The following is a 12144-nucleotide window of genomic DNA, read 5'->3' as shown; positions in this document are numbered from 1 at the left end:
GGGACCAAGTGTCCCAAAACTCTCCGAAACTCCAATAAATCCTCCTGGCAACTCATAACAGCAGAAACAAATACGGGAAATGCAGTTAGTAGGGGATCGGAGCGTTAATTCTTAAGACGACCGGCCGGGTCGTTACAGTTCAAGGCTCCTCTTCAAAGCTAGCCCAAACATATTTACAGAAACTGCGGAATCCTACCCACTAGAATAATCTCCAAAGATTATGATATGAAACACACACAACATATATATAAGAAACTAGCCCAACTATATACAAAATGCCTTAGGGATTGAGGCGTAGTTTCTGTATATTTACATAATGTACAACGCAACCCACTAGAATAATATATCTCCGACGTAATCTGATATGAAAAGTCAATGAAATATACATATATGTATTTAGCGGCGAACCCGTGGAACAGAGTGTATGTTGTGATGAATGTAGAAGAATGTGAAGAAGGCATTTTCGTCAATTGTGCAGCTTCTTGAAGATGATATGTTATCTTTGAATTTGATGAATTAGGGAAAACTCTCAAAAGATTTTTGATGTCCTCAAGATCGCCAAATTCAACACAAGGAACTACCATTGTAGGAATTGATGAGAGAGAATTCATGAGTTTGTATTCATGGAGGAAACTGACATTGAGAGAGAGGGTGGAGAAAAATCTGAAAGAATGAGAAAGAAAAATAATACGAACCGTATTTTATAGCTTAAGGGTAAGAGGTGACTATAAATAGAGATTTGGCTATAAAAATCAAAAGTTAACTATGGAATATAATTTTTTAAAATGATATTTATTTAAAATAAATAAGACATGAACCTTTGATATATGCCTTTGTCTTTAAAAAAAAAAAAAAGGAGTTTTATGTAGCCAAGAAGCTGATTTCGAGATTTCTTCTCTTTTGCAAAAACCAAAAAGTCTTTTTCATAATTTTTTTAACACCTCACCCAATTCTGCTCCGATTTTAGCTAATGCATTCTTCTCTCCCTTCTTGGTGAGTCATATTCAACCCTCAGTTCGCGTGCGTCTGCAGCCGGCGGCAAATGGAGTCCGAAAAGAGCAAGATACTGATAATCGGAGTAACAGGCCGTCTAGGTTTTGAACTGGCAAAGGCCAGCCTCAACTCCTTGCATCCCACATTCGGACTCGTCAGAGATTTAGCATTTTCCGACCCCCATAAATCCCAAAAGCTTCATTTCCTTTCCGGGGCTGGCGTTACACTCATCAAGGTTCTTCCCCGCCTTCCTCGAAGTTTGTGATCATATTCGCCCACCCTTTTTCATATTTAATTATACTTGCTTAAAATTATTTAAAAGCACTATGTTTAGTTCTAAAATAATGGTTTTGGACTAGAATGGTCAATGTGTGTCAAGTTTATGTTTCATTAGCCACATTAGCATAGGCAAATCCCTACATTAGTATTAACCTTTAACAATTTCCTAAATTATTGTTTATCAGTATGGCAAATCCTACATTAAAATTCTCCCATATCTAGTACCTGAACCAAATGACCCCTTACAACATAAAATGTACCATAACTGTAATTTGTGTACAGTGTCGAAGCTAGGAATTTCATTTAGGGTGTTCAAACTTGAAATAAGTAAAAAAAAATGTCCGATAAAGGGTGTTCAATATACCATTAAATGTAATATTTTATCTATATATACAGTGTAATTTTTCGACGAAGTTGACAACCCTTAGGGCTACGTACCTTCGCCTCTGTTTGTGTAGATAAAAAAAGTTTAATCAAAGAAAGAATGTATAATTTGTTATCTTTTCTAAGAAAGCAAGTTTAATTTGTCCTCATCAATAGAAAGAAAGTATAATTTGTGGCAAATGTAGAGTAGGTGCAATGGTACTCTGTGTGGACTGAATTGAAATATTGGATCTTCCTTATAGGGGTCGCTCCAAGACGAAGATATCCTGATTGAAGCACTCAAGCAAGTTGATGTGGTGATTTGTGCTGTTTCATCTAAGCAAGTCCTCGAACAAAAGCTTCTGGTTTCTGCTATCAAGCGTGCTAGTTGCATTAAGGTCGTAGTCTGTGTTATGTTTCCTTCTTTTGTATGACTGCACTTTTCATTTAACTTTCCTTTTTACATAGTTAGTTTTGTCTGCTGCAAATGTCTCAGCAGAGAGCTGGCTCTGCCAACAATTTAGGTCTTATTTGTTCATTCTATTGGGCTCATAAATCTTATCATCCTACTAACCTGAGATTTTAAATATGTTCCCTGGTAGTGCAAATTTGATTGACCTCTTGTTCTTTCTTTTTTTCTTTCCATTTCGGGTTTGATGTGAGGCAATTGTAGGCCTGAATGGAGTGCAATGAATAGAGTATTTATACAAATTCATACAGCTGACCCCAACTAATTTGAAAATGAGGCGTTGCCGACTCCTTAATGTATGACAATACTAATCTTATAGATAATTGTTTAAACCGTGTAGAATCACAAACATCCTGAAAAAGAAAAGACTGCTCTTTCTTATTCCAAGTTCTTGTTAATGTCATATGCAAATCTAGTTGAACCTAGATAATGTTGATGCACTTGCCTTTTCTGTACTTCTTAAGATGTGCCTTTTTGCAGCGGTTCCTCCCTTCAGAATTCGGGTTAGATCCTGACAGAACTCGAATTTCTGATTTGGATCACAACTTCTACTTGAGAAAATCTGAGATTAGGCGTCTTATTGAAGCTGAAGGCATTCCTTACACCTATGTCTGTTGCAACTTCTTTACAAGTTTTTTTCTACCGTCACTTGTTCAACCGGGTCGGAAAACCCCTCCAAGAGATGAAGTCAGCATATTCGGTGACGGAACTGCCAAAGGTCAGATGATTGATCCACCCCAGGTGTATTAGATTAACTTGGTGAGCTTTGAGCTTCACTACTTGGCACTTGCCTCAGTTTCTCTGAGTATAATACTCCTTATGCTGCTCTTATGATAGAAATATGAGATTCGAATGTTGGATGAGTTGCTTTTCTCATTTCATTTCATGCATATGAAGAATGCAACCCTAATTTAAGTGCCCTTCCCGTTTCAAGATTTGCAACTTGGGGTAAATTAAAGCTCAGAAGCTGCATGCAATGTTGTTAATTTAGCTATATTGTTCTGTCTCTATTTAATAAGCAATTATCTACTCATCTTTTTTAGTCTGCTATCTGTTGATGTGTTCCTGTGATTATAGTCTAATAGTCTTTGTCATGAGACAACTTATAACATCTTTTCTGTATTTGAACAGCTGTCTCAAACAGGAATACAATATTTCTTATAATGTCTAATATATTTATATGTATTTGATTTAGGCTCTTTTTGATCTGTATTCTACACTTTTATATGCATCTACGGGAAATGGCCTTTCTACCTTCTAGGTAGGGGTAAGGTCTGCGTTCATACCTCCTCAGACCCCACTTGTGGGATTATACTGGGTTTGTCATTGTTGTATTCTTCCCTTCTATATGCAGTCCCTCTTAGACGAAATCAAAAACCTTTTCTCCTTCCTCTTTATGGATCACGTTTAAACTATACGTCTACATTCGATTGCCATCAATTCTTTTGTAACTGTTATCTTTATCTATCTTTCTCTCTTCCCGCCCTCCTCTGTTTTTGTTTGCCCATTTAGCTAGCGCCTCTGATATGTAGATTGACTATGATGATTGAAGGCAACTAGGCAAGTAGACAACTACATCATATTAAGTCCAGCTCTAATTCCTTTATTCTGTTATGTAATCATGAAATATAAAGTTTTTTCTTATAGTAGGATATTAGCTTTTTGTTGATTCTTTTTCTCATCATATACAGCTGTCTTTGTGAAAGAAAATGATGCTGCTGCCTTTGCCATAAATACAGTGGATGATCTACGTACTCTGAACAAAGTGGTACACCTGAGGCCACCAGGAAATGTCTATTCCATGAATGAGCTAGTAGATATTTGGGAAGGAAAAATTGGGAAGCCGCTAAAAAGGAATTACATCACCGAAGATGAACTCCTGAAGAAAATCAGAGGTTTGTCCTTTAAAATTTAGTATGTTAGTTGTGCATACTGGTGTAATCACAAAAACTCTTTGCTGGCTCTATAAAAAAGTTCTCATCATACATCTTTGCATTCAAAAGAAGATTTTCAAACTCCTTATCCACCATCTCAGAAACTGTCAAGGCACCTAAATTTGTCAATTGGAATTGTGATAAACGGGATAAAGCTAGTTTTGCAGCTTTCTTTTAAATGTAGAGATACCTATCATAGTCCATTTGGTGGCCAAAATATCCGAGGGTGGGGGTCGGTGCCACCCTGCAAGACATAGTCTAATCGCCTCAATTTTAGCTGCTTTTGCTTGCCTAACAATCCTCAATTCTCTCTCTCTCTCCTCCTCTCAATTGCCTTATATTTGTGTTAGTGGTCATAGGAGGGGAATTTGGAGAATTCCAGCGAATTCTCCTTTTTTTTCCAGCATAACCTTGAGAACAATGAAAAGTAGGCAGTATGAAGGCCGACTTTGGTCGATCAAGAGCCATACAAATTACATCCGCATAAATTCTTTACAGATAATTTACTCTGTCAGCTATTATTGCTGGATGCCTGATGCATATTCATCTCTCTTTTTGATCAGTGAGTATAATGTACGAGAAGCTCTCTATTTCATAGGACATCTTATATCCTGAATGGTTAATTTGTTTGTTTCAGAAATGCCGTATCCTGAGAATATGGAGTTGGTTTTCATATACTCTGCATTCGTTAAAGGAGATCAGACATACTTCAGCATCGACTCTTCTGGTGGTTTGGAAGGGACACAGCTATATCCACAAATAACATACACCACAATAAGCGAGTTTCTGGATACCTTGTTGTAATATTTGTTGCATATTACTCTTCTAACCAAAGAAGTGTATTCCTTCCTTCTATTGATGCATTATAAACCTAGAGATGCACTAGATTCCAACTTGGTTCGGTTACTCGACATGCAATCTTCCTTGACTCTTATAGGTGCTCTTTTCTATGGAATCATTGGTTTCTGTATGGCTCCTTACTGGTAATACTAGTTGTTTTTGCTTTAAGAACCCTCATTTTACAATATCATCATTTAGCAAGGATGTATAAGTAGTTACTTTTCTCGAATCATAAATTGCATATGTATAATAATAATAATTATAATATTTTTTGGATCTCTTAGATTTAAAACCTGCGAAATCTGTAAATGTCGTGTCCAACAAATATGGTTTCTTGAAGTTGAGGGCAGTCAGTAAGACTGATTGCAACTCGCAAACTTTCTTTGCATGCCTTGCCATAAATGATGGTATTCACTTTTCGTCTTACATAGTCAAAGATAGCAGCAATAATCTTCTTTGAATCCACAACTCCATCTTTAAGTTTTTCCTTGTCAACTTTGATGATGGGTAGGGGTGTCATAGGCGGGTTAGGCTACATTTGGGGTGGGTGGGTAAAGTGAATTATATTTCCATGCGGCAAAAGATCTGAGGTTTTTTAGTAATAAATTTATCCCGGCGGTATAAATTTATTCGCCGTCAACCAAACATAGTATTAACTTAACCCTAGATATCCCATCTTATCCCACCTTATCCTATCAAACTTGATATTATTTTATGGATTATAATCCTTGTACTATAATCCCGGATAATTAAGTACGCGTATCAAACGCCCCCTTGGCCCTTACAATCTTAGTTAAATTTAGGAATCTCTCAAGTTATCGACAACAACAGAGTTATGCGCCTGTTGAACTATGTCTCCATCTTTAAACAACAAAGAGTTATGAGCCCGTTGAACTGTCATTTCAAAAAGACTGTCTCCATCTTTAAATCTCTTAGCAGTTACTAATAGAAAAAGTAAAAATTAGAGAAGCTGGGAGATGATAGTTACAACTTACAAGGGCACCAATTAGCATTTGCATATTCGCTTAGAGATGTTGTGATTCAATCAGCGTCTGCAACTGCCTATCCGATTACCACATTCCCATTATATGCACCTCTGATGCTATTTTTGTATCTAAGAATGTTTCTAATAAAGGACCAAGACATTGCCACCTATACTGTCAAAGCTGTGGATGATCCAAGAACACCGAATAATGTCCTTTACATCAGCCCTCCACATAATTAAGTTATCTTGGATGAGCTTCTATCTTTGAGAGGGAAAGGAACTGGAAAACCAACAAATTAGGAACTTTGAAAAAACTTGGAAAGGTATACGTACCAGAGGAACAACTTGTTAGGAACATTGAAAGTAAGATGTGCCCTCGACCTCTTCTCCCCTTCAAGTATTAGGTGATAGTTTGCTTAGTCGAATAACACAGGAGTTCGGTTTGTTTGAGAAATTCCTACCTCTATTTATCAGGCCAAATGCGCAAGAACATAACTTGCACTGACAGGAAATGGTACCCAGCACTAAATAAGCAGGTCACACCAAATGGTAGGATCTTGTGCAACTCACAGCAGGTGGTAGAGGTAATGAAAAAAGAACTAACAGGGCACTAAAGAATGTATTTCATATGCTAATAAGAATCACTGCAAAGTAACTACAATAGATCTCCATTTTCCAATCAACTATTGCTACCAGAACTGTAAATCTGGTTTTACATGTACTAGATTATACTATTTCAGCAAGTACAAGTATTAAATCTGAGAGAAGGAAAAACAACTAAACAATCACTAACAAACTACATTTCGGTAACTCCGTATTCAGGTCAGGGTAGAATGTAGATACAATCCCATAAACAAAAAATTATGTAACAACTTTATCTATTCTTTTCCCCATTTGGCCTATTTCTTCCTCCATCTAATTTTGAAAAAAACCAGCAAAATTTCAGTCTGCTCTGGGGCTGCTGCCACTTGCCGATGGCCTTTTCCCGGAGTACTTCTGTTGCAATAACAAAGAAAGTGTATCAATACTTACCAAATGAGACTAGTAAAATCAAATGGTGCCTGCATAGGCAGATTGATCCCACTTGAAAACACAAACTCATTAGCTGCTGATCTCACCTGCTTTCCAAGGTTGAACGGGATGTATTTGTATTTGACCATGTGCATAATTTGCCGCTTCATTGTAAGAACAAAAAGAACAATCCAATAGCAGAGCAATATAGGCCAGAACACGGGAACATCAAATAGAGAGAAGAAAGTCATCATAAATGCAATACAGAAAGCCTTTGTTATGGCATACCTGAGACAAACAAAACAATCATAAACATGCAGTAACACCTAAAATGTTCGAGAAAGTAGCAAAAAGCCTGAAACAGATGTATTGGAATCTTTATCGAGTTTTAATATGCTATGTAAAGGAAAAATGCAGACAGCAACTAGGCAATCAATAGTGGCAATAGCACCCAAAAGCAATATCGTGAAAGTACAGCAGTGCCTTGAATCAGTCTCCATGACTCTATTTAAAGTCATTCCCACAAGAAAAAGAAAGATATTTGACTATTGAAAGAAATAGTAAAACCAAACTCATCTATGTTTACCATATCACAAAAGACTACAATCTGTTTTGAAACAGTAATCAACAGACAAAGTGTTTCCATGTTGTAACCTTGAGATCCTAAGTATGACCTGACCTTCCTGCTTTCCAAATTCACAACTCCACACCCCAGAAACTAGAAAGATGAACAAACGAGTTTTTAAATTAACATGAAGCACCAAAAGATGTCATTCTCCTTCCTATGATTCTTTGGTTAATGGAAAACATAGCATACCATCGGACGGTGTAACTCCAGATTATGCAAAATTAATCAAAAAAGATGCATGCACACAAGTACATGAATGGTTGATAGAATGCAAGTAACCTAACTATTGATATTCTTCTCTTCTAAGGAGATGCATGCACATGAATACATGAATGCTAAAACTATTAAGTAGTCCAGAATGAAAATAACCTAATGAGTGGTATTCTTTCTTCCAAGGTTTGACATTTTTCTTTAGTTTAATACCAAATTTTTCCTTCTTTAATACCCATGTAGTCTGAAACAGTAAGATACCATCACCGAGAAAAGGTTGATTTTCAAAAGGCAAAAAACAGAAAATTAAGGAGCATTTATGAAACTATAGTAGTGATCCCCCAACTTATTCCTTCTAAGCAGGCGTCTTCTAGAAGTCACCTTAAAGAAAGAAATTGAAGTAATTCCAAAAGATACAACCCAGGACATGGGGGAAAAAGGAAACCAATATTCTAAGGTTATTGGAGGACCCCAACATCCTCTACAACAACCTTGATACTGCCCTCAGCTTCGTACTTGTTCATCTATTGATTACATAATTCCTACAGATCCGTTACCTTTGGGAAGTGATTCTGTAACTAACTTGGCTTCCACTTCTAGTCTAAAGACCCCCCCCCCCCCCCCCTTTTTTTTTTTTTTTTTTTGAGAATGGTAACAGAAATATTATCAACATAAAGGCTGTGCTTAAGCCATATTTACAATTCAAAAGCCAAACAGTAATCCTTGTTCTATCTTACAAGTCATCTATAATGTCAAGCAAAGGTTCTCAGCAGCTTCTAAAAAGCTGTCTTCCTACCAAAAATGAAACAAAAGAGCACCCAATCTTTTTTCTTTTTGTCTTTCTTTTGAAGAGTTAGCAAAAGTGCCCATAATCTTACGCAACATATATCAAAGATCATACATTGGACAATATTGTCGCACATGTCAAGGAAGGAAAAAGGTGGACAATACTTCTATGTTGCTCTTCAGCTCATGAAGCAGCACTTTTATGTGTCTCCTGATGCCGGTAAGGAAAAGGTGGGCAGTACTACTATGTTGCTTGCATGAGTTCATGAAGCAGCTCTTTTTCTGTATCTTGTATTACTACCACCCCATTCTTGGAGATATAAATAATATAGGAGTTGCCCATAAGGAGAAAGAAACTAGAATGACCAGAGCCATAAGGTACCCTAACTGTTAAAAGATTACGCTGACTTAAACGGTTATACCAGCCCCCATTTAGAACTAATTAAATCTATGTCATGCAACTGACTCAAGCACTGAAGAAGATGTTAGTGCTCTCAAGACAACCGTTTAATGACAGGCATATCATCTTCGAAATTTTGAAAAGCATGTATGCTTCCTGCTTCTAACATCTCACATGTAAATAGCACTCTCAAATTTTACCAAGGAACACCAACGCCAAACAACATATAGAGCAACCTAAAACAACTTTGAACAGACATAAAAAAGGTATAGCAGATAAAGGTATCATCACCCTTTAAATATGGATGACAACCATTTCTTACCCCAATAGCAAAAAGTTCACAGCCCATATAGCAGGAAGAGAAAATTATAAGAGATGGCAACCATTTCTAGCAGAAAATAGGAAGAAAAAGAAAAAAGAATCACAGCCAAACAGCCAGAAATATTACCAGAACTTGAACTCTGGAAGGCGACGTATGAAAGGCTTGAATTCGTCTGAACCTTTAGTTGGCAACAAAGGTCCATCTGATGGTTCCAGTTCAGGGTCAACAAGAGGTGATAGAAAACCAATCAGCAAATTGAGTATGTAGATGCCCAAACCATAGGTAACAATGTAGAATCCTTGAAGATAATAAACCCGCAGGGCATAAACAAATGCTAAGACAAAGGTTCCAATCCACCTATAGGGAGCATGGGGAACAGTTTTATCTAAATAGTACTGGAAAGTTTGTGAGAGTTCATGACTCCGTTGGTTAAATGCTGCAGCTGCCGAGGCACCATCACCTCCAACTCTCTCCATAAAAACTCAACTCTACAATCCTAAAAATGCCACATAACAATGGAATAAGATCATCAAGGGCAAAACGTCATGCTAAAAACTGTTAGGTATACATTGCCAAGCAGAGTGGGATCATCACCAAAGAAGCAAAAGAGTGAGAAAACTCAATTTAATACCTTGAAGGTGAATAAGAACTTCACATTAGATCAATTTATAAGAAGTTATGACAAAGCTTATTGCCTATATTATGCAGTTTCTAAATATGTAAATTCACATGGATAATTAACTATTTGAGCTCCAATCCCACATAAAGTGGAACGAAGGACAAATTGATCAATCACTCAACAAACTAGTCGGGTCAGCTATACGAATCCTCTTATAACATTTCGCTCTATTCTACTTGAGCCCATTTCATAATGAGAGAGAAAACCGAATGCCAAAAATAAAAGCACCAAAGAGATTAGATCTGAAAATGGGCTAATTAGATATTAGAAACGCAATGTTCAAAATGAAGCAAAATATTTGTCAGTCTGCTGATCCTTACCTTCGCCGATGAGAAAGCAGAGAAGGAATTAAGTATTTGAGGGTTTGGACGGGAGAAAATACGATCGTCGATGACTGATAGCGGCGAAGGATCTATTTTGCTCTGTATTGGTGATTGGATATTACGCTACGGCCACTCTCTACCTCTGCTTCACAATATATCCGTCCTTTCGTTCTCCCTCTCTGTCTTCTTTTTCTTTTTGGTTAGCTGTTGTAAAGAATACAATTTTTTTCCTAATAGTCCTATGCTACATTTATTTAACCATTTGCTAAAAATATAATCCATTCATTTGTCATATTTTCCTCCTTAGTTATATACTTGGTTAGGAAGTAAGAAAGATTTAATTAGTCTTTAATAATTATAAGTCGAGCTTGTAATATTTTAACTCAGATCATGACAACTTAGCCTACTTAAGATGAATTTCCTTGTTGGTGTTGACTTCTAATGATGTCGGTCTTGATTCTTAACATTTAAAATCTAGTTTTGAACACAAGTCCTTTGTTATAACTTATGAGGATATAATATCTATAATATCTATAGCGCATGCGCTATACCTTCCTGGTCAAATTTGATAGGGTATAGCGCATGGCAGGCATGCGCTATAGGTAGTCCACCATTTCTGCCAACCTTATCTGTAACGATTCCCCGGTCATTTCAATTATATCCGTGCAACTACACATCTGCTTAAACTGGACTATGCTACATGAAGAACTCACATTTCAGTATTGTGATACAAAGTCTTCCTTTATAATTCATCTTCATTCATATATTTTTTTGAATCTTCCAACAATGAAGGAGGAGACGGATTAGGTTGCGTCATATTAGAGCAGTGAGATTGTGCTAGAGAATAACTCGGTACACTATAGTTGTTCTCCTACAACTAGTATTAAGTTGCAACTTTCAATGAAGTACCACACACTGGTCGCTGTTATGTAAGAGAATGGATGTTAATAACATCTCGCGTTTTAGCCCACCTTATCACACCGCATGACTTCTAGTAGTTCCCCGACTAGCCACTCGTATCAAGCCCACCTTATCTTACCGCATGCGTTTCAACCCCAAAACCTTATACCACCGCATGCGTATCAATATCACAACGTATCACAAATTACACCTCAAGTTCCCAATATCACAACTTGCCAAAGAAATCAACAATAACAGTATTTTCACGATAAAGAGCCCGTGGCTCAACCACAATGCACACAAGAGTCTCAACAATAACAACCGAAAATGAATAACTCAACATAATAGTATTTCACAACTTAACACCCTGCCTCAATATAAATCATGGTCTTTATAACTCAATGCCTCTTTCAACAACAAGATATTCCAAGAATAACAACTTCAAGTAAATAATTCAACGGTTACATAATGAATATGGAATAAGGAAAACAAGAACTTCAACTAAACATGTAGAGCAATTAACAAGTAAGAGATAAGACAAGTAGAGCATGTGAAAATAGACTATAAATGAATGGCTATAACATATTAAGGTAACTCACTTAAGGCATGAAAGAAATCTACATAGCTAAAATCGGCAATTTCCATATTTAGCCCGTGCACACATTCGTCCCTTGCGTACACGGCTTTCACACATCACAGTTATCACAAACAACACCAATCATAAGGGTAATTCCCCCACACAAGGTTAGGCAAGACACTTACCTCAAAACACGCTACTCAATACACTAGTAGGCCTTTCCCTCGATTATCCAACTCCGAACGGCACGAATCTAGCCAAAAAAACTTCATACTATAAATATAAACTATAAGAAACTATTTCGAACAATAGAAATTACGATCTTTGCAAAGAAATAAAAAGTCAATCCGGGCCCGCATATCGGAACCCGACCAAAATTACAAAATCTGAACATCCATTGAATAACGAGCCCAACCATACAAAACTACTCAAATCCGACCTCAAC

The 12144-nt window shown here is 36.9% G+C and overlaps 2 protein-coding genes across 2 annotated transcripts; one reads left to right on the top strand and one right to left on the bottom strand.

The window, feature by feature from the left end:
* On the top strand, window positions 833–5055 carry LOC109223378 (probable pinoresinol-lariciresinol reductase 3). Its single transcript, XM_019387664.1, has 5 exons — window positions 833–1228; window positions 1899–2033; window positions 2585–2822; window positions 3796–3999; window positions 4676–5055. The coding sequence occupies exons 1-5, from the start codon at window positions 1043–1045 to the stop codon at window positions 4840–4842; spliced, it is 930 nt and encodes a 309-aa protein (XP_019243209.1). The 5' UTR covers window positions 833–1042; the 3' UTR covers window positions 4843–5055.
* On the bottom strand, window positions 6469–10453 carry LOC109223377 (protein RER1A-like). Its single transcript, XM_019387663.1, has 4 exons — window positions 10220–10453; window positions 9347–9716; window positions 6982–7162; window positions 6469–6859 (listed from the first exon to the last, which is right to left on the bottom strand). Exons 2-4 carry the CDS (start codon window positions 9694–9696, stop codon window positions 6806–6808), a joined length of 585 nt encoding a protein of 194 aa, XP_019243208.1. The 5' UTR covers window positions 9697–9716; window positions 10220–10453; the 3' UTR covers window positions 6469–6805.

Source organism: Nicotiana attenuata, chromosome 3, assembly GCF_001879085.1.
Source record: "Nicotiana attenuata strain UT chromosome 3, NIATTr2, whole genome shotgun sequence".
Lineage (NCBI taxonomy): Eukaryota > Viridiplantae > Streptophyta > Magnoliopsida > Solanales > Solanaceae > Nicotiana > Nicotiana attenuata.
Note: the sequence above shows the minus strand (reverse complement) of the source record. Positions and strands in the feature narration are given on the sequence as shown.

Coding starts and splice junctions, on each gene's coding strand:
- LOC109223378 (XM_019387664.1), top strand. CDS start 1,043: ATGGAGTCCGAAAAGAGCAAGATACTGATAATCGGAGTAACAGGCCGT. Junction 1,229..1,898: donor CTGGCGTTACACTCATCAAG/GTTCTTCCCCGC, acceptor TCTTCCTTATAG/GGGTCGCTCCAAGACGAAGA. Junction 2,823..3,795: donor CGGTGACGGAACTGCCAAAG/GTCAGATGATTG, acceptor CATCATATACAG/CTGTCTTTGTGAAAGAAAAT.
- LOC109223377 (XM_019387663.1), bottom strand. CDS start 9,696: ATGGAGAGAGTTGGAGGTGATGGTGCCTCGGCAGCTGCAGCATTTAAC. Junction 7,163..9,346: donor CTTCCAGAGTTCAAGTTCTG/GTAATATTTCTG, acceptor TGTTTGTCTCAG/GTATGCCATAACAAAGGCTT. Junction 6,860..6,981: donor CGTTCAACCTTGGAAAGCAG/GTGAGATCAGCA, acceptor TTATTGCAACAG/AAGTACTCCGGGAAAAGGCC.